Here is an 18,224-nt window from a genome sequence, read left to right as displayed (position 1 = left end):
ATAATCTTTCAGAATAGAACCCTACCACACAGAAGAAGGCCACTTAACCGAGAAAATCTACTATTAATTAGGGAAATTTGTGACTGGCTCCCCAAGAGGGGAATTAAATTGACCTGGTAAGAATTGGCCACCTGTTGAGCTGGAGTTCATTGTTTTTTTTTAATCATATGTAGTAGATGGAGGCAATTTGACCCAGCATGCCATTGCCAACTCTTTGAAAGAGCAGAGCTATCCAATTAACCTTGCTCCCTCACTCTTTTCCCCCATAGCCTTGCAAATTGTTATTTCCAGATCCATAAAAGTCAAGTTGGTGAATCTTAATTTGCGGCTCTGCTGAATTTCCTGTTCTCTGAAGCTAGATTAAGATCCTTGACTGTTAAAGGACTTAATTAAAGGACTGCTAAACCACTTAAGAAGGCACTGAATCCATGGCAATTGATTGAATCGGTTCTGTGCCTAGCCAAATTCCACAAAATGAGCTTTCCCAGCGGAAGGCCAGAGTAATTAAATGTTTCGAGTCAATGCCATGGAAATAAAGCAGGAAGAAATTAACAAAATCAAACGACAAAAGATGCTGGAGAAATAAGAACTGAAAAATGTGGAAAACACTCGGTAGGTCCAGCAGGAGAACAGAGTTAACATTTCAGGTCGATGACCTTTCATTCCACACATCAAATTAAATCATTGTGGCGGGTTTAGTCTTTGGGGAAATGTTTAAATATTGTAGAGAAATAAGGACAACAGATGAAGCTCATATCAGTTGCTTATTAACAGAGAGAGTAGCTGTCCTTGAAACACTGTTGAATCACCAAAACAGTGCTTCTCTTTGTTTTGTGGTGAGATGTTATGTTATCCTATAACATAAAGGGATGTTTTGTGAAGCTTGTGGGGGGAGAAGAAAATGGTTGTGGTGGTGCGTGTGGGCCTTTCTCTTTGCTCCTTTTTGGGAATAAAACAAACCTTATTAAGGAAATAAAACATGGACCCTAAATAGAATTGAGATACAAGCCATCTGCAAATCATTTTACCAGCCCTGCAGATGTATCAGTTTTAAGTGGTCTACTGATGACTAAAAGGCATAGCACAGCCACAAACAGGAAGGGGCGGTGGGGGAGTGGGGCAAGGGACAGCAGGAGGGGTAAGGAATGAAGAGGGAACAGTGGGGCAGGGGGTGGCGAGAGATCAGGGAGGGAGCAATGAGGTGTCAGGGTGTTAACTGAATCCAGTTAGTGAAGTTAAAACTAAGACACAGCAGCTTTCTTTCCTGGAGAGACCATAAGACATAGGAGCAGAAATTGGGCCATTCAGCCCATTGAGTCTGCTCCGCAATTCAATCATGGCTGATAAGTTTCTCAACCCCATTCTCCCGCCTTCTCCCCATAACCTTTGATCCCCTTACCAATCAAGAACCTATCTATCTCGGTCTTAAATACACTCAATGACCTGGGCTCCACAGCCTTCTGTGGCAATGAATTCCATAGATTCACCACTCTCTGGCTAAAGAAGTTTCTCCCCATCTCTGTTCTAAAAGGTCTTCCCTTTACCCTGAGGCTGTGCCCTCGGGTCCTAGTCTCTCCTACTAATGGAAACATCTTCCCCACGTCCACTCTATCCAGGCCTTTCAGTATTCTGTAAGTTTCAATCAGATCCCCCCTCATCCTTCTAAACTAACTTGGGAGTCCTAGTCCAGGATTCTCTTAAGGTTAACTTGCAGGTTGAGTTGGTAGTTAGGAAGGCAAATGCAATGTTGGCATTTATTTCGAGAGGACTAGAATATAAAAGCAGGGATGTGCTGCTGAGGCTTTATAAGGCTCTGGTCAGACCACAATTAGAATATTGTGAGCAATTTTGGGCCCCGTATCTCAGGAAGGATGTTCTGGCCCTGGAGAGGGTCCAGAGGAGGTTCGCGAGAACAATCCCAGGAATGAAAGGCTTAACATATGAGGAATGTTTGAGGACTCTGGGTCTATACTCAATGGAGTTTAGAAGGATGAGGGGGGATCTGATTGAAACTTACAGGTCTCTTTGCACTCCAATAATGGACTCTAAAATCTTACCAACGACCGAGGTCAGGCTAATAGGCCTGTAATTTCCCGTCTTTTGCCTCACTCCCTTCTTAAACAGGGGGGTTACATTAACGATTTTCCAGTCCTCTGGGATCCTCCCTGACTCCAGTGATTCCTGAAAGATCACCACTAACGCCTCCACTATCTCTTCAGCTATCTCCTTCAGAACTCTGGGGTGTAATCCATCTGGTCCAGGTGATTTATTCACCTTCAGACCTTTCAGTTTTCCTAGCACCTTCTCCTTGGTAATGGCCACCAGACTCACCTCTGCCCCCTGACTCTTTTGAACTTTGGGGATGTTACTCGTGTCTTCCACCGTGAAGACTGATGCAAAGTACCTATTCAGTTCCTCCGCCATTTCTTTGTTCCCCACTACTACTTCTCCAGCATAATTTTCCAGCGGCCCAATGTCCATTTTTGCCTCTCTCTTACCCTTTATATATCTAAAAAAACTCTTGCAATCTTCTTTTATATTACTGGCTAGTTTACCCTCATATTTAATCTTCTCCCTCCTTATATCTTTTTTAGTTGTCCTCTGTTGGTCTTTGTAGGCTTCCCAATCCCCTGGTTTCCCACTGCCCTTCGCCACACTGTATGCTTTCTCTTTAGCTTTTATGCTGTCCCTGACTTCCCTTGTCAGCCATGGTTGCCTCGTCCTCCCTTTAGTATGCTTCTTCTTCCTAGGGATGAATTTTTGCTGTGTCTCCCAAATGACACCCAGAAACTCCTGCCATTGCTGTTCCACTGTCTTTCCTGCTAGGCTCATCTCCCAGTCAATTCTGGCCAGCTCCTCCCTCATGCCTCTGTAGCTGCCTTTATTCAACTGTAATACCGTTACATCTGATTCCAGCCTTTTCCTCTCAAATTGCAGGGTAAATTCTATCATATTATGGTCACTTCCTCCTAAGGGTTCCTTCACCTTAAGCTCCCTTATCAAATCTGCCTCATTACACATCACTAAATCTAGAATTGCCTGTTCCCTAGTGGGCTCCACCACAAGCTGCTCCAAAAAGCCATCTTGTAGACATTCCACAAATTCCTTTTCTTGGGATCCACTACCAACCTGATTTTCCCAGTCTACCTGCATATTGAAATCCCCCATGATCTCTGTAACCTTGCCTTTCTTACACATCTTTTTTATCTCCTAGTGTATCTTGTGCCCCACATCCCGACTACTGTTCAGAGGCCTGTACATAACTCCCATTATGGTTTTTTTTACCTTTGCGGTTCCTCAACTCTACCTACACAGATTCTACATCATCTGACCCTACGTCATTTCTTGCTATCGATTTAATTTCATTTCTTAGTAACAAAGCAACCCCATCCCCTCTGCCAACCTGCCTATCTTTTCGATAGGATGTATATCCTTGGATATTTAGCTCCCAGTCCTGATCCCCTTGCAGCCATGTCTCCGTGATGCCCACCACATCATACCTGCCAATTTCAATCTGCACCACAAGCTCATTTACCTTATTTCGTATGCTGCGTGCATTCAGATACAACACCTTCAGTCCTGTATTTCCCGTCCCCTTTCTCATTGTCGTTCCTTTATTTGATGTGCTTGAAGTTAGATTCCTAGCCCTTTCCAAACACTCTGTCCTATTTTGTGTTCTGGGGACTTTAATAGCCAGTCCTGAGCTCTCCTTTCTTTTCAGTTTTTTCATAATTTTCCATGAAGTTGAATCCACCCCCCCCACACGCTGACCTGCTGCTTTGTTTCCCATTAGTCATATTTCTTGGAGTTTTACCCTTCCCTCCCCCCCGAATTTCTAGTTTAAAGTCCTGTTGACCACCCTATTTACCCTTTTCGCTAGAACATTGGTCTCAGATCGGTTCAGGTGGAGACCATCCCAACGGTACAGATCCCTCCTGTTCCAACACTGATGCCAGTGCCCCACGAAATGGAACCCCTCTTTCCCGCACCACTCCTTTAGCCACGTGTTTACTTCCCTTATTCTCGCGTCCCTATGCCAATTTGCACATGGCTCGGGTAGTAATCCGGAGATTATAACCCTTGAGGACCTGTTCTTTAATTTAGTTCCTAGTTCCTGATAATCCCCAAACAGGTCCTCTTTCCTAGTTTTACCTATGTTATTTGTCCCAACGTGGACCACAGTAACTGGATCCTCCCCCTCCCTCTCCAATATCCTTTCAGGCCGGTCAGAGATATCTCTCACCCTGGCACCGGGCAGGCAACATATGTGGGACTCTCGATCCTGCTTACAAAGGATGCTATCAATTCCTCTAATTATAGAATCTCCTACAACTACCACTTGTCCTTTTGCTCCCCCCTCTTGAATGGCCTCCTGTGCCATGGTGCCGTGGTCAGCTGGCTCATCCTCCCTACAGCCCTGTTCCTCATCCACACAGGGAGCAAGTACCTCGTTCCTGTTGGACAAGGTCAAGAGCTGAGGCTCCTCTGTTCCTGAACACAGGATCCCTCTACCTGCCTCACTTGCAGTCACACCCTGCTGACCCTGACCACTGACCGAACTTGAGGTACTTAATCTACCAGGTGTGACCGCCTCCTGAAACAAAGCATCCAGGTAACTCTCCCCCTCCCGGATGTGCCGCAGCGTCCGGAGCTCAGACTCCAGCTCATCAATTCTGAGCCGGAGTTCGTCCAGCAACCAACACTTGCTGCAGATGTGGTCACTGCGGCTCGCAATGGGATCTGCCAGCTCCCACATCATATACCTTCAACACATCACCTGCCCAGCCATCTCGACTTAGGTAATTAATTTATTAATTAGCTTTGCAGTGTTTTTTTTTCAAATTTGGTGCAGATTTCCTACCAACCAATCAGGTCGCAGCTTTCCTGTGATGTCACTTTTTCAGTTTTGGCTTCAGTTACTCTGTGCCCCGAGGTCACCGCTCCGGTGCTCCTCCCTCTGAGTCTGCTCCCTGGAGACGAGGCCCTGAACCCCTGAGGTAAGCTAGATTTATATTCACTGCTCCGGTGCTCCTCCCTCCGAGTCTGCTCCCAGGATTTACTCACCAATCAGCTGCTTTTTCTTTAAAATCCACTTTCAGAAGAGTGTTCCTCGCAGGTCTGGTGCACTCCTAAAGGCACTGCCTCTTCCTCTTTTTTTTAGGTTTGAGGAGGAGGGAGGGATGGAAACACTACAGCAATGTAATGTTTGGGGCTATTCCATTCTTTGACAGTGGGTCCTCCTCAATTCCCTCCTGAGTCGCCGTGTCTGCGGTGACTTCTCCCAGAATGCTTCAGTCACTTCTCACCAGCGCCCTCTGTTGGATGCTCTTCCTCCTGCTGAATGCAAGAGTCCTTCTCCTCGATTCCCTCCTGAGTCGCGGTGACTTCTCCCAGAATGCTTCAGTCACTTCTCACCACCGCCCTCTGTTGGATGTTTATTGACTTAGTTCACTGTCAACGCTACTCCAATGCACCAGTATCCCAACTATCCCCATTTATACTATTTTGATTGAAACAATTAAACTAAATTAACAAAAGTCAGGGAAGGCAGTCCTTTAAAGGAATACTGCAAAAAGAAAGACTAAATCTTAAAGGAAACTTACAAAACTCAAATTTAAACGTGATTTAGTGGGTCAATTAAAGCACCCCAGCCCTATCCCCATTTCTAGGTGTACAAATACCCATCACTTGTTTAACAATTCAATTGCCATCAACCTTAACAATGTAATTAATAAGACATTGACACAGTGGAGCGAGGGAAGGAGAGGCATCAGAGCAAGGGAGGGGATGGCAGGGTGGGGGAGTGAGTGAGGGGATGGCAGGGCGGGGGAGTGAGGAAGGGGTGGTAGTGAAGTGGGGGACGGGTGCGGGGACAGAGGGAGGGTCAGCAGTGGAGTGAGGGAGGGGACAGTAGGAGAGTTGATGGGCAGAGCAAGCGAGAAAATTTTAGCAGAGTAGAAAGCTGAACTTATGTTCCTCATGTTCCCAGTGGCGGTGAGGTCACAATGCCATTATTTTTGTGGGTACATAGTTCTCATTGGTGCCGTCTTGCTAGCTGCTACTCTGGCATTGAGTTTTACTGTGTAAATAATAAAACTGTTTTTTTTTTGCAGTAACTGGCTTTAATTTGTGGGGAGCAGTACTGACTCTGGGACTCATTTGTACACTGTACACAACATTGGTGAGTAATCAATGGGTTGGAGAGCTCGAATTTTCCAATAAGCTTTGAGGGTTAAAAGGAGGCCTTGCCTTTATACAATGCCTTTCAGAACCTCAGGATGTCCCATAGAGCTGACATACTTTTGAAAGTGTAGCCGCTATTGTGATGTAGGAAACATAGCAGCCAACTTGCATATGGCAGGTTCCCTCAAACAGCAATGTGATAAGTGAGCAGGTTTTCTCTGCTGTTGGCTGAAGCATAAATATTGGGCAGGGTGTAGGAAGATGAGAAGGCCCATCAGCCTCTCAAGCTTGTTCCACCATTCAGTAAGAATCATGGGTGATTTGTACCTTGACTCCTAATTTGCCTGCTGTAGTTTCATATCCCTTGATACCCTTGCCTAATCTATCACTGTCTGTTTCAAAATTTTCAATTTCCCCCCCCCAGGCTCACAGCTTCTTGGAAGTGGGGGTTCCTGACTTAAACACAACGGAGAACTCCCCTGCTCCTCTTCACAACAGTGTCTAAGGATCTTGTCCATTACCACCTGAAAGGGCAGGCGAGGTCTCGGTTTAACATCTCATCTGAAAGACAGCACTTCTGACAGTGCAGCACACCCTCAGCGCCACACTCGCATGTCAACCTGGATCATGCAGTTAATTACCTGGAGCATGGCCTTGCGCACAGCGGATCCCATCAACAGCAATGAAATAGAAGAGCAGATAGTCTGTTTTCGTGCTTTTGGTTGAGGGATAAGTCATGAGCGCATAGGAACACGTGGAGGCCATTCAGCCTCTGAAACCTGTTCCACCATTCAGTTAGATCGTGGCTGGTCTGTATCCAGGGTTTTAAGCTCAAGCCTCTGGGGCAGGGACTTGAATTTTCTGACTGCAAGTGGCGAATGAAACCCACTGACATCTGTGATTGAACTGAGGCCACTTCCCCGTCTCAGCCCTGTTAACTGCACCTCTCCATTTGACACTCAGGGTGGACTCAAGGCCGTGATCTGGACAGATGTGTTTCAGACACTGGTGATGTTTTCTGGGCAGCTGGCTGTCATCATCATCGGAGCGGGGCAGGCAGGAGGGATCGGTGAAGTGTGGCGAATCGCTAAAGAAAACGGCAAGATTGCAGGAATTGAGTAAGTGTCTTTAACAAAAAAAATACAGCGAGTCAAACTAAATCGGGAGTGACTTTACCGAACCAACGGCAAGGAGGTCGGTAACCAGAGGAGTCGATTTAAAATCATTGGCAAAAGGACAGGGTCAGGGATATGATGATTATTTCTAATGCAGTAAATTATTTAATACGGAATGCACTGCCTGAGAGTGATGGAATCAGATTCAATATGAACTTTCAAAAAGGAATTGGATAAATAATTGAAAAGAAAAAGACCTTTTAGGGTTATGGGGAGTGGGACTGACTGGATAGCTCTTACAAAGAACTTGGTGTTCCAGTGTACCGTGAGATTGGTTTGTTTTGCTGATGTGTCCTTACCCTCTGCAGCCTCAACCCCGACCCCTTTGAGCGTCACACCTTCTGGACGCTGAGCTTTGGCGGTGTGTTCATGATGTTAGCGCTTTACGGAGTGAACCAGGCCCAAGTCCAGCGGTATCTCAGCTCACGGACGGAGCAGCAGGCGATATTGTGAGTCACTGAAGCAAAACAGACGGGGTCGCGGATTTGGCTGAGTTATTTTTGTGCGTTTAACTGCAGTATTCCTGAATCCGAGAGAGGGATCTCACTGTGCGAGGGGGAGTCACTAAATTAAAAGCTGCTTTTAAACTGCAGCGTGACTTCACCTCGCACCAACGGTAATGAGAACAGGAGATGGCCATTCAGCCCCTTGCTCCTGTTCGGTCATTGAGTTGTACCGTGGCTGATCTATACCTCAACCCCATTTATTCACTTTAACCTCCCTTAATACCCTTATTGCCCTTATTATTCACTCTTATTATCCTTGCCCAACATAACTCTAACAATCTCAGTTTTGAAGTTGTCAGTGGACACACCCCACCTCCCACCTGCACCCTCCCCCGGCCTCAACAGTTTTCTTGAGGAGAAAGAGTTCCAGATTTCCACTACCCTTTGTGTGAAGAAGTGCTTCCTGACATCACCCTGAATGGCCTGGCTTGAATTTTAAGGTTATGACCTGTTACTCTGGACTCTTCCCCACCAGGGGAAATAGTTTCTCTCTATCGATCCTATTGAATCCTTTAATCACCTTAAAGACCTCAATTACAATCACCCTTCATCATCTAAACTCGAGGAAATACATGCCCAGTCTATGCAACTTGTCCTCGTAATTCAATCCTGTTAGCCCTGGTTTCATTCTGATGAATCTGGGCTGATAGTGTCGAGGTTTTCCCTGAATTCGCAATAAGGTGGAGTGAGTGGACTCTCAGACTGCGTTCTGCTGCCGATTCTGCCTCTAGTTTACTCCACTCCATTTAGCTTTAATGCACATCCAAACTGTTTGGCACCATCAACAGGCTACAGGTTAAGGTTCAAGTTCTGCTCCAGAGACTTGAGTCTAATCCAAGCCGACACGCCAGTACAGAGGAACGCTGCACTGGTTAGAGGTGCTGCCTTTCAGATAAGACACTAAACCAAGATTCTGTCTGCCGTCTCAGGTGGATGTAAAAGGCCCCAGGGCACTATGTCAAAGAAGAGCATGGAGCTCTCCTTGGTGTACTGAAAATATTTATCCCTCTTTTAACATCACAACAACAGATTATTTGTTCATTATCACATTGCTGTTTGTGGGAGCTTGCTGTGCACAAATTGATTGCTGCATTTCAAACTTTACAACAGTGACTACACTTCCAAAAGCATTTAATTGGCTGTAAAGTGCTTTGGGACATCCCGGGACTGTGAAAAGCACTATATAAATGCATGTTTTGACCTGTAGTGATCCTTGCATCAAAAGCTCAAGGTGAGGTCCCTCGATCGCTGACATACACACTGAAGAGTCACTCGGCCTCACTGTGCGGACAGCTAATCAACTCTGGCGCCGGAGGCCATTGGAATATCCACCCATCTCTCTCACCAGGGAATTTATGGAGCCTGTAACGGAACTGGAGCCTAAAAAGCTGGGGCAAACAGTTTGGCGTCAACCTCGAACGTGTCGGGTGTTTTTTTTTTGTTTCTACCTGTTACCGCTCGTTGCCTTTGTTCATCCCCTACAGGTCGTGCTACGTGGTGTTTCCGTGTCAACAGATAGTTCTGGCCATGGGGTGCCTGATGGGCCTGGTTATGTACGCTCGCTATGGAGAGAATGGCCCACTACAGCAGGGTTACGTCAATGCTTCCGATCAGGTACAGCCTCCTTTTGAAAAACCAAACCATGCGAAAGCAGAAAGGAAGAATGTGCATTTATCTAACTGTCTTTCATGGCCGCAGGATATCTCAAACTAGTTATTGCCATTGAATTACATTGAATTTACAGCACAGAAACAGGCTATTCGGCCCAACTAATCCATGCTGGCATTTTTGCTCCACGTGAGCCTCCTATTCTCAACACATCAGCATATCCATCTATTCCTTTCTCCCTCATATGTTTATCTCGCTTCTCCTTAAATGCATCTACATTATTTGCCTCAACTGCCCCCAGTGGGAGCGAGTTCCACATTCCAAAGAGGTTTCTCCTGAATTCCCAATTGGATTTATGGCCCCCTTTTGGACTCCTTCAATAACGCCCCCACCACCCCACCCCCACCCCCACACCCACACAAGCGCTGTTGAAGTATGGTCACCGGCGCAATGTAGGAAATGGCGGAAACCAAGCACGTGCACAGCAAGCTCCCACAAAAATCAATGTGATAAATGACTGGATTGTCTGTTTTTTTAGTGCTGATGGTTAGTGAGAGACTGTTATTACAGGAACCCTGTCTTGGCTTCGGTTATTGCCTCACCTACACTGTTCCGCCTTTCGCCTGTATCACCAGAGGGGCTGGAATTTGCAAAGGCGAACCTACAGTAAAGCAGTACTCTCCAAATTCCTTGTCCCGTCTTTCAGGAGAGGTGTTAACCTGAGGCCCGCCCTTCTCTCTCAGGTCGATGTTAAAGATCCTATGACATACTCTATGTATCAGTGCTATTATGCACCACTCTTATCCTAATTATCGTGGATCAGTGCCATCGATGTCAGCCATGGCCAGGTAGGTAGCTCACTCACTTCAATCAGAAAGCCATGGCTTCATGTCCCACACCAGAGACTTGAGCCCCACAATCGAGACCGACATTACTCCCAGAGTGCTGCCCTGACAGAGATGCAGTCTTTCGGGTCAGATGTTAAACAGAGGAGATGATTGCTCGCACAGGATCTCACGAGACTGTTTCCACAGAATCACAGAATTGTTACAGTGCAGAAGGAGGCTATTTGGCCCATCATGTCTGCACCAGCTTTCGGAATGAGCAGCTCACTTAGTGCCATTCTCCTGCTTTCTCCCCATAACCCTGCACATTGTTCCTTTTCAAATACTCATTGAATTCCCTCTTCATGCCTCGATTGAACCTGCCTCCACCACACTGTCAGGCAGTACATTCCAGCCCCTGACCACACACTGTGTGAAAAAGTTTTTTCCTCATATCACTTTCACTCCTTTTACTAATGACCTTAAATCTGCGCCCTCTGGTTCTTGTTCCTTCCGCCAATGAGAACAGTTTCTCCCTATCTACTCTGTGCAGGCCCCTCATGATTTTGAATGCTGCCATCAAATCTCTTCTCAGCCTATCTTGAATAAGCTCAGGGCGTCCTCCCCTATGTCCGGGCCAAGGTTTTTCCTTCAATCTACATCATCTAAAAGATGCGCTGCAGTAACTCTTCAAGCCTCCTTTGACAGCATCTTTCAAACTCGCGACCTCTACCACTTAGAAGGACAAGGGCAGCAGATGCCTGGGATCACCTGCAAGTTCCCCTCCAAGCCACACACCACCCTGACTTGGAACTATATCGCCATTTCCGTATTTTGACTCAATGACAGTGAAGGAACTCCCTCCCTCACAGCATAGTGGGTGTATCTACACCACGTGGTCTGCAGCAGGTCAAGAAGGCAGCTCATCACCACCTTCTCAAGGGCAACTGGGGATGGGCAGTGTAGCCAACGACGCCCACATCCAGTGAATGGGCATTATAACATTGCTGTTTTTGGGAGTTTGCTTGTGCAAAATGGCTGCTGTGTTCCCTACATTACAATAGTGACTACACTTCAAAAGGTACTTAATGGCTGTGAAGCCCTTTGGGATGTCCTAAGGTTGTGAGAGGTGCTGTATAAATCAGGAGGAGACCATTCAGCCCATTGAGTCTATGCCTGTTCTCTGTAGAGCCAATCCAGTCAATCCTATTGCCCCACTCAATCTCTGTAAGTCCCTCTAAGACCATAAGACATAGGAGCAGAAATTAGGCCAATCGGCCCATCGAGTCTGCTCCGCCATTCAATCATGGCTGATAAGTTTCTCAACCCCATTCTCCCGCCTTCTCCCTGTAACCTTTGATCCCCTTACCAATCAAGAACCTATCTATCTCCGTCTTAAATACACTCAATGACCTGGCCTCCACAGCCTTCTGCGGCAATGAATTCCATAGATTAACCACTCTCTGGCTAAAGAAGTTTCTCCTCATCTCTGTTCTAAAAGGTCTTCCCTTTACTCTGAGGCTGTGCCCTTGGGTCCTAGTCTCTCCTACTTATGGAAACATCTTCCCCATGTCCACTCTATCCAGGCCTTTCAGTATTCTGTAAGTTTCAATCAGATCCCTCCTCATCCTTCTAAACTCCATCGAGTATAGACCCAGAGTCCTCAAACATTCCTCATATGTTAAGCCTTTCATTCCTGGGATCATTGTCGTGAACCTCCTCTGGACCCTTTCCAGGGCCAGCACATCCTTCCTGAGATACGGGGCCCAAAATTGCTCACAATATTCTAAATGTGGTCTGACCAGAGCCTTATAAAGCCTCAGCAGCACACCCTGCTTTTATATTCTAGTCCTCTCGAATTAAATGCCAACATTGCATTTGCCTTCCTAACTACCGACTCAACCTGCAAGTTAACCTTAAGAGAATCCTGGACTAGGACTCCCAAGTCCCTTTGCACTCCAGATTTCTGAATTCTCTCCCCATTTAGAAAATAGTCTATGCCTCTATTCTTCCTACCAAAGTGCATGACCTCACACTTGCCCACGTTGTATTCCATCTGCCACTTCTTTGCCTATTCTCCTAACCTGTCCAAATCCTTCTGCAGCCTCCCCGCCTCCTCAATACTACCTGTCCCTCCACCTATCTTTGTATCATCTGCAAACTTAGCCAGGATGCCCTCAGTTCCTTCATCTAGATCATTAATGTATAATGTATAAAGTGAAAAGTTGTGGTCCCAACACTGACCCCTGCGGAACTCCACTAGCCACCGGCCGCCATCCTGAGAAGGACCCCCTTATCCCCACTCTCTGCCTCCTGCCAGACAGCCGATCTTCTATCAATGCTAGTACCTTGCCTCTAACACCATGGGCTCTTATCTTACTGAGCAGCCTCCTGTGCGGCACCTTGTCAAAGGCCTTCTGGAAGTCCAAGTAGATAACATCCATTGGCTCTCCTTTGTCTAACCTACTCGTTACCTCCTCAAAGAATTCTAACAGATTTGTCAGGCATGACCTCCCCTTGATGAAACCATGCTGACTTTGCCCTATTTTACCATGCACTTCCAAGTATTCTGAAATCTCATCTTTAATAATGGACTCTCAAATCTTACCAACGACCGAGGTCAGGCTAATCGGCCTGTAATTTCCCGTCTTTTGCCTCCCTCCCTTCTTAAACAGGGGGGTTACATTAGCGATTTTCCAGTCCTCTGGGACCTTCCCTGACTCCAGTGATTCCTGAAAGATCACCACTAACGCCTCCACTATCTCTTCAGCTAGCTCCTTCAGAACTCTGGGGTGTAATCCATCTGGTCCAGGTGATTTATCCACCTTCAGACCTTTCAGTTTTCCTAGCACCTTCTCCTTGGTAATGGCCACCTACTCACTTCTGCCCCCCGACTCTCTTGAACTTTGGGGATGTCACTCGTGTCTTCCACCGTGAAGACTGACGCAAAGTACCTATTCAGTTTCTCCGCCATTTCTTTGTTCCCCACTACTACTTCTCCAGCGTCATTTTCCAGCAGCCCAATGTCCACTTTTGCCTCTCTCTTACCCTTTATATATTGAAAAAACTCTTGCAATCTTCTTTTATATTACTGGCTAGTTACCCTCATATTTAATCTTCAAACTCCTTATTTCTTTTTTAATTGTCCTCCCAATCCCCTGGTTTCCCACTGCTCTTCGCCGCATTGTATGCTTTCTCTTTAGCTTTTATGCTGTCCCTGACTTCCCTTGTCAGCCATGGTTGCATCGTCCTCCCTTTAGTATGCTTCTTCTTCCTAGGGATGAATTTTTGCTGTGTCTCCCAAATTACTCCCAGAAACTCCTGCCATTGCTGTTCCACTGTCTTTCCTGCTAGGCTCATCTCCCAGTCAATTTTGGCCAGCTCCTCCCTCATGCCTCTGTAGTTGCCTTTATTCAACTGTAATACCGTTACATCTGATTCCAGCTTTTTCCTCTCAAATTGCAGGGTAAATTCTATCATATTATGGTCACTTCCTCCTAAGGGTTCCTTCACCTTAAGCTCCCTTATCAAATCTGCCTCATTACGCATCACTAAATCTAGAATTGCCTGTTCCCTAGTGGGCTCCACCACAAGCTGCTCCAAAAAGCCATCTCGTAGACATTCCACAAATTCCTTTTCTTGGGATCCACTACCAACCTGATTTTCCCAGTCTACCTGCATATTGAAATCCCCCATGTTCACTGTAACCTTGCCTTTCTTACACACCTTTTCTATCTCCTGGTGTATCTTGTGCCCCACATCCTGACTGCTGCTCGGAGGCCTGTACATAACTCCCATTATGGTTTTTTGACCTTTGCGGTTCCTCAACTCTGCCCACACAGATTCTACATCATCAGACCCTACGTCATTTCTTGCTATCGATTTAATTTCATTTCTTACTAACAAAGTAACCCCACCCCCTCTGCCAACCTGCCTATCTTTTCGATAGGATGTATATCCTTGGATATTTAGCTACCAATCCTGATCCCCTTGCAGCCATGTCTCCGTAATGCCCACCACATCATACCTGCCAATTTCAATCTGCACCACAAGCTCATTTACCTTATTTCGTATACTGCGTGCATTCAGATGCAACACCTTCAGTCCTGTATTTCCCGTCCCTTTATCTGATGTGCTTGAAGTTAGATTCCTAGCCCTTTCCAAACACTCAGTCCTAAGTGTAAGTCTTTGTTTTTTTCACTTTATGTTTGCAATGTTGTAAAGTATTGCTGTCTAGATGGAGAGAATCTGTGCTGGCCCTGGTTAAATTGGCAGATTTAGGGAGCAATCCTTTGCTAGAAAACTACAAAAACTTTTGTTTTTATGTTGAGGTAATAAATAAGCCCAGTATTTGGTTGTTGAACATTAATAGTGCAGCTGGGAAGGTAGTTAACTGAAGGCATGGATGACGAGAGAGGATTTGTGGTGACCGGGTGTAGGGGAGAAAACCGATTGAATTTGAGAGCATGTTTAAGCTCAATAGGATTTGAAGGCCCTGCCTCCTGAGAGTTGAATGAGAAGTGAAGGTGTTGGAGATGGAGAGCAGATGCATCGAGGTCCAGAATTGGGAAGGCAAGCAATGTAAACATAAACACCCCGGTGTAAGACTGGAGGAGTTTGCAGAGGTGGCGAGAGGATGAGGCAATTTGTAGTTGGGTCTGGCATCTTGAGATCAGTAGGTGGGAGGGGGCTGCATAGAGCTTCTGGGGCTCGGTGAGCACAGGGCAGGGCTGGAGTTTGGGTTCATGCCTGTGATTCTTGCCATACAATCATGTGCATTTGATACAGCAATGTCAAATCTGGTTTGAATTGCAGATGGTTCTTTATTTCGTCATGGATGTACTTCAGCATTATCCTGGTTTACCCGGACTTTTCACCGCCTGCCTGTTCAGTGGAGCACTCAGGTAGGTACAGAGCTAAACAGGACCTGCACTGAGATACCAGAGTCCGCAGACCGAAGGGGCCTGTACTGAGATACCAGAGTCTGCAGACTGACGGGACCTGCACTGAGATACCATATGACCTTGCCAGTGTTAACATTGTATTTGATTAAAAAGTGCAGTCTGTACGTTGTGTCTGCCTGTCTTGCTGACCTGCCCACAACCCTCTTGCTTGTCTAATGTCAAGGAAGATTCTGACTGGAATTCCTTTCTGGAAGGAAGCATCGAGGGTTAAGAAAATGGTTGGAAAAGCAGCCTTTAAAATGGAGGAGGCCATTCTACCCCTCGAGCCTTTTCTGCCATTCAGTGAGATCAAGGCTGATCAGTATTTTAATCCCACCTCCCTGCCTTAATTCCAAAACCGTTAATATCTTTGCCCAACAAAAACCTATCTATCTTAGTTTTCATATTTCTATTGACCCACCACAGCCTCAAAACTTTTTGGGGGTGGAGGAGAGTTTCAGATTTCCTCTTTGCCTTGCATGAAGAAGTGCTCCCTGACATCACCCCTGAATATGCTGTCTCTAATTTTAAGTTATGCTCCCTTGTCCTGTACTTCCCCCACCAGGGGGAGATAGTTTAACTCCTTTAGCTGGGCACTCTGGTCGTTCTCCCTGGTCCCTGTACAAAACTGGGAAGATATGAGTTAGTTCCTTGGTCATGGATCATGTTGCAGCTAAATAGGCTCATGTCTTCATCCTGGCAGGGTCATATGGTATCTCAGTGCAGGTCCCGTTAGTCTGCAGACTCTAGTATCATCAAATGGTTACAGCACAGAAGGAGACCGTTCGGCCTATTATATCCATGCCAGCTCTCCACATTTTCCCCATAGCTTTGCAAATTTTTCCTCTTCAGATAATAGTCCAATTCTCTTTTGAAAGCCACGATTGAATCGGCCGTCACCACATTTTCGGGCAGTGTTTTCCAGATGCTCACCACTCGCTTCAGTAAAAATGTATTGGATCTAATCAGGACTAGCCCTGATGGCAGGGCAGGCTCAGGAAGCGGTTAATAAAGCATACTGGTTTTTATAAATAGAGGCATGGTGCGCAAAAACAAAGGAGTTAGGATGAACCTTAATAAAACACTGGCGTGGCCTCAACTGGAGTAGCGTGTCCCATTCTGGGTCCTACACTTCAGGAAGAATGCGAAGGCATTAGAGAGAGTGTCAGAAAGATTCGGGAGAATGGTTCCAGGGATGAAATTAAATTAATTCATTAGTCTAGCAGCTCAGAGAAGGTTTGCTAGACTCATACAAGAATGGGCGGGTTGTCTTATGAGGAAAGGCTGGACAGGTTTGGCTGGTATCCACTGGAATTTAGAAGAGTAAGAGGCGACTTGATTGAAACCTTTAAGATCCAGACGGGTCTTGACAGGGTGGATGTGGAGAGGATGTTTCCTGTTGTGGGAGAACCTAGAGCAAGGGGTCACTCTTTAAAAATAAGCGGTCGCTCATTTAAAACCGAGATTAGGAGAAATTTTTTCTCTGAGGGTTATGAGTCTTTGAAATGCTCTTCCTCAAAAGGCGGTGGAAGCAGAGCCTGAATATTTTTAAGGCAGAGCGAGATAGATTCTTGATTAACAAGGGGGTGAAAGGTTATCGGGGGTAGGCAGGAACGTGGGGTTGATGTTACATTCAGATCAGCCATGATCAAATTGAATGGCGGAGCAGGCTCGAGGAGCCAAGTGGCCTACTCCTAATTTGTATGTTTATGTGTTTCTCCTCGTCGCCTTTGGTTTCCTCTGGTTCTTGACCCTTCTGCAAGTGAAAACAGCTTCTCTTTATCTATCTGAAATCCTCATGATTTTGAACAAATCTTGTCTGAACCTTCTCTTCTCTAAGGAGAGCAGCGCCAGCTTCTCCAGTCTATAACTGAAGTGTCTCATCCCTGGAACTATTCTCGTGAATCTTTTTGACACCCTCTCTAATGCCTTTGCATTCTTGTGTGGGACCCAGAATGGGACACACCACTCCAGTTGAGGCCACACCAGTGTTTTTTTCAGGGTCATCATAACTCCCTTGTTTTTGTGGGATCCTTTATGCTTTATTAACCACTTTCTGAACCTGCCCTGCCATCAGGCCAGTCCTGATCAGATCCAGAACATCTTTATATAAAAGCAAAATGCTGGAGACAAAAAGTGCTGGAAAAATTCAGCAAATCTGGCAGAATCTGTGGAGAGAAAACTATTTCGAGTCCAGTCTGGCTGTTTTGAAGAAGAATTATTACAGTGCAGAAGGAGGTCATTCGACCCATCATGTCTGCACTGGCTTTCTGAATTAGCCCTCCCTTAGTGCCATTTTCCTGCATTCTCCCGTAACCCTGCACATTCTTCCTTTTCAGATAACACACTAATTCCCTTTTGAATGCTTCAATTGAACCTACCTCGACCACACTATCAGGCAGTGCATTCCAGACCTTGACCACCTGCTGCTTGAAAATGTTTTTCCTCGTGTCACTTTTGCTAATTGCTTTAAACCTGTGCCCTATTGTTCTCAATCCTTTCATGAGTAGGAACTGTTTCTCCCTATCTACTCTGTTCATGATTTGAATGCCTCCATTAAATCTCCTCTCAACCTTCTCTTCTCCAAGGAAAACAGCCCCAACTCCTCCAATTTATCTACATTACTGAAGTTCCTCATTCCTAGAACCATTCTCGTGAATCTTTTCTCTCCATTACCTTCACATCCTTCCTAAGATGTGGCATCCAGAACTGGATGTAATACTCCAGCTGAGGACGTACTAGTGTCTTATACAAGTTGAACATAACCTCCTTGCTCTTGTACTCAATGCCCCTATTAATAAAGCCTAGAATACCGTATACTTTGTTAACCACACTCTCAACCTATCCTCCTTTGGTAAAGACAGTTGCAAAGTATTCATTTAATACCTCAGCTATGCCCTTTGCACCTGTCTGTAATTTCCTAGCAAATTTGTCCCTCCACATCCTTCTCACTAGCTGGTGGCCTATAGACTACACTGTGGAATA

The 18,224-nt window shown here is 45.9% G+C and overlaps 1 protein-coding gene across 1 annotated transcript in view; it reads left to right on the top strand.

Moving 5' to 3' along the window:
• Positions 1-18,224, top strand: part of slc5a6a (solute carrier family 5 member 6a) — a 71,648-nt gene that overhangs the window by 32,139 nt on the left and 21,285 nt on the right. The window contains exons 5-9 of the mRNA XM_078560564.1: positions 6,114-6,181; positions 7,147-7,301; positions 7,667-7,807; positions 9,349-9,478; positions 15,112-15,200. Of these exons, the coding sequence (XP_078416690.1) occupies positions 6,114-6,181; positions 7,147-7,301; positions 7,667-7,807; positions 9,349-9,478; positions 15,112-15,200 (583 nt within the window). The remainder of the gene's footprint in view (positions 1-6,113; positions 6,182-7,146; positions 7,302-7,666; positions 7,808-9,348; positions 9,479-15,111; positions 15,201-18,224) is intronic.

This window comes from Cetorhinus maximus, chromosome 2, assembly GCF_964194155.1.
Source record: "Cetorhinus maximus chromosome 2, sCetMax3.hap1.1, whole genome shotgun sequence".
NCBI classification, from domain to species: Eukaryota; Metazoa; Chordata; class Chondrichthyes; order Lamniformes; family Cetorhinidae; genus Cetorhinus; species Cetorhinus maximus.
Note: the sequence above shows the minus strand (reverse complement) of the source record. Positions and strands in the feature narration are given on the sequence as shown.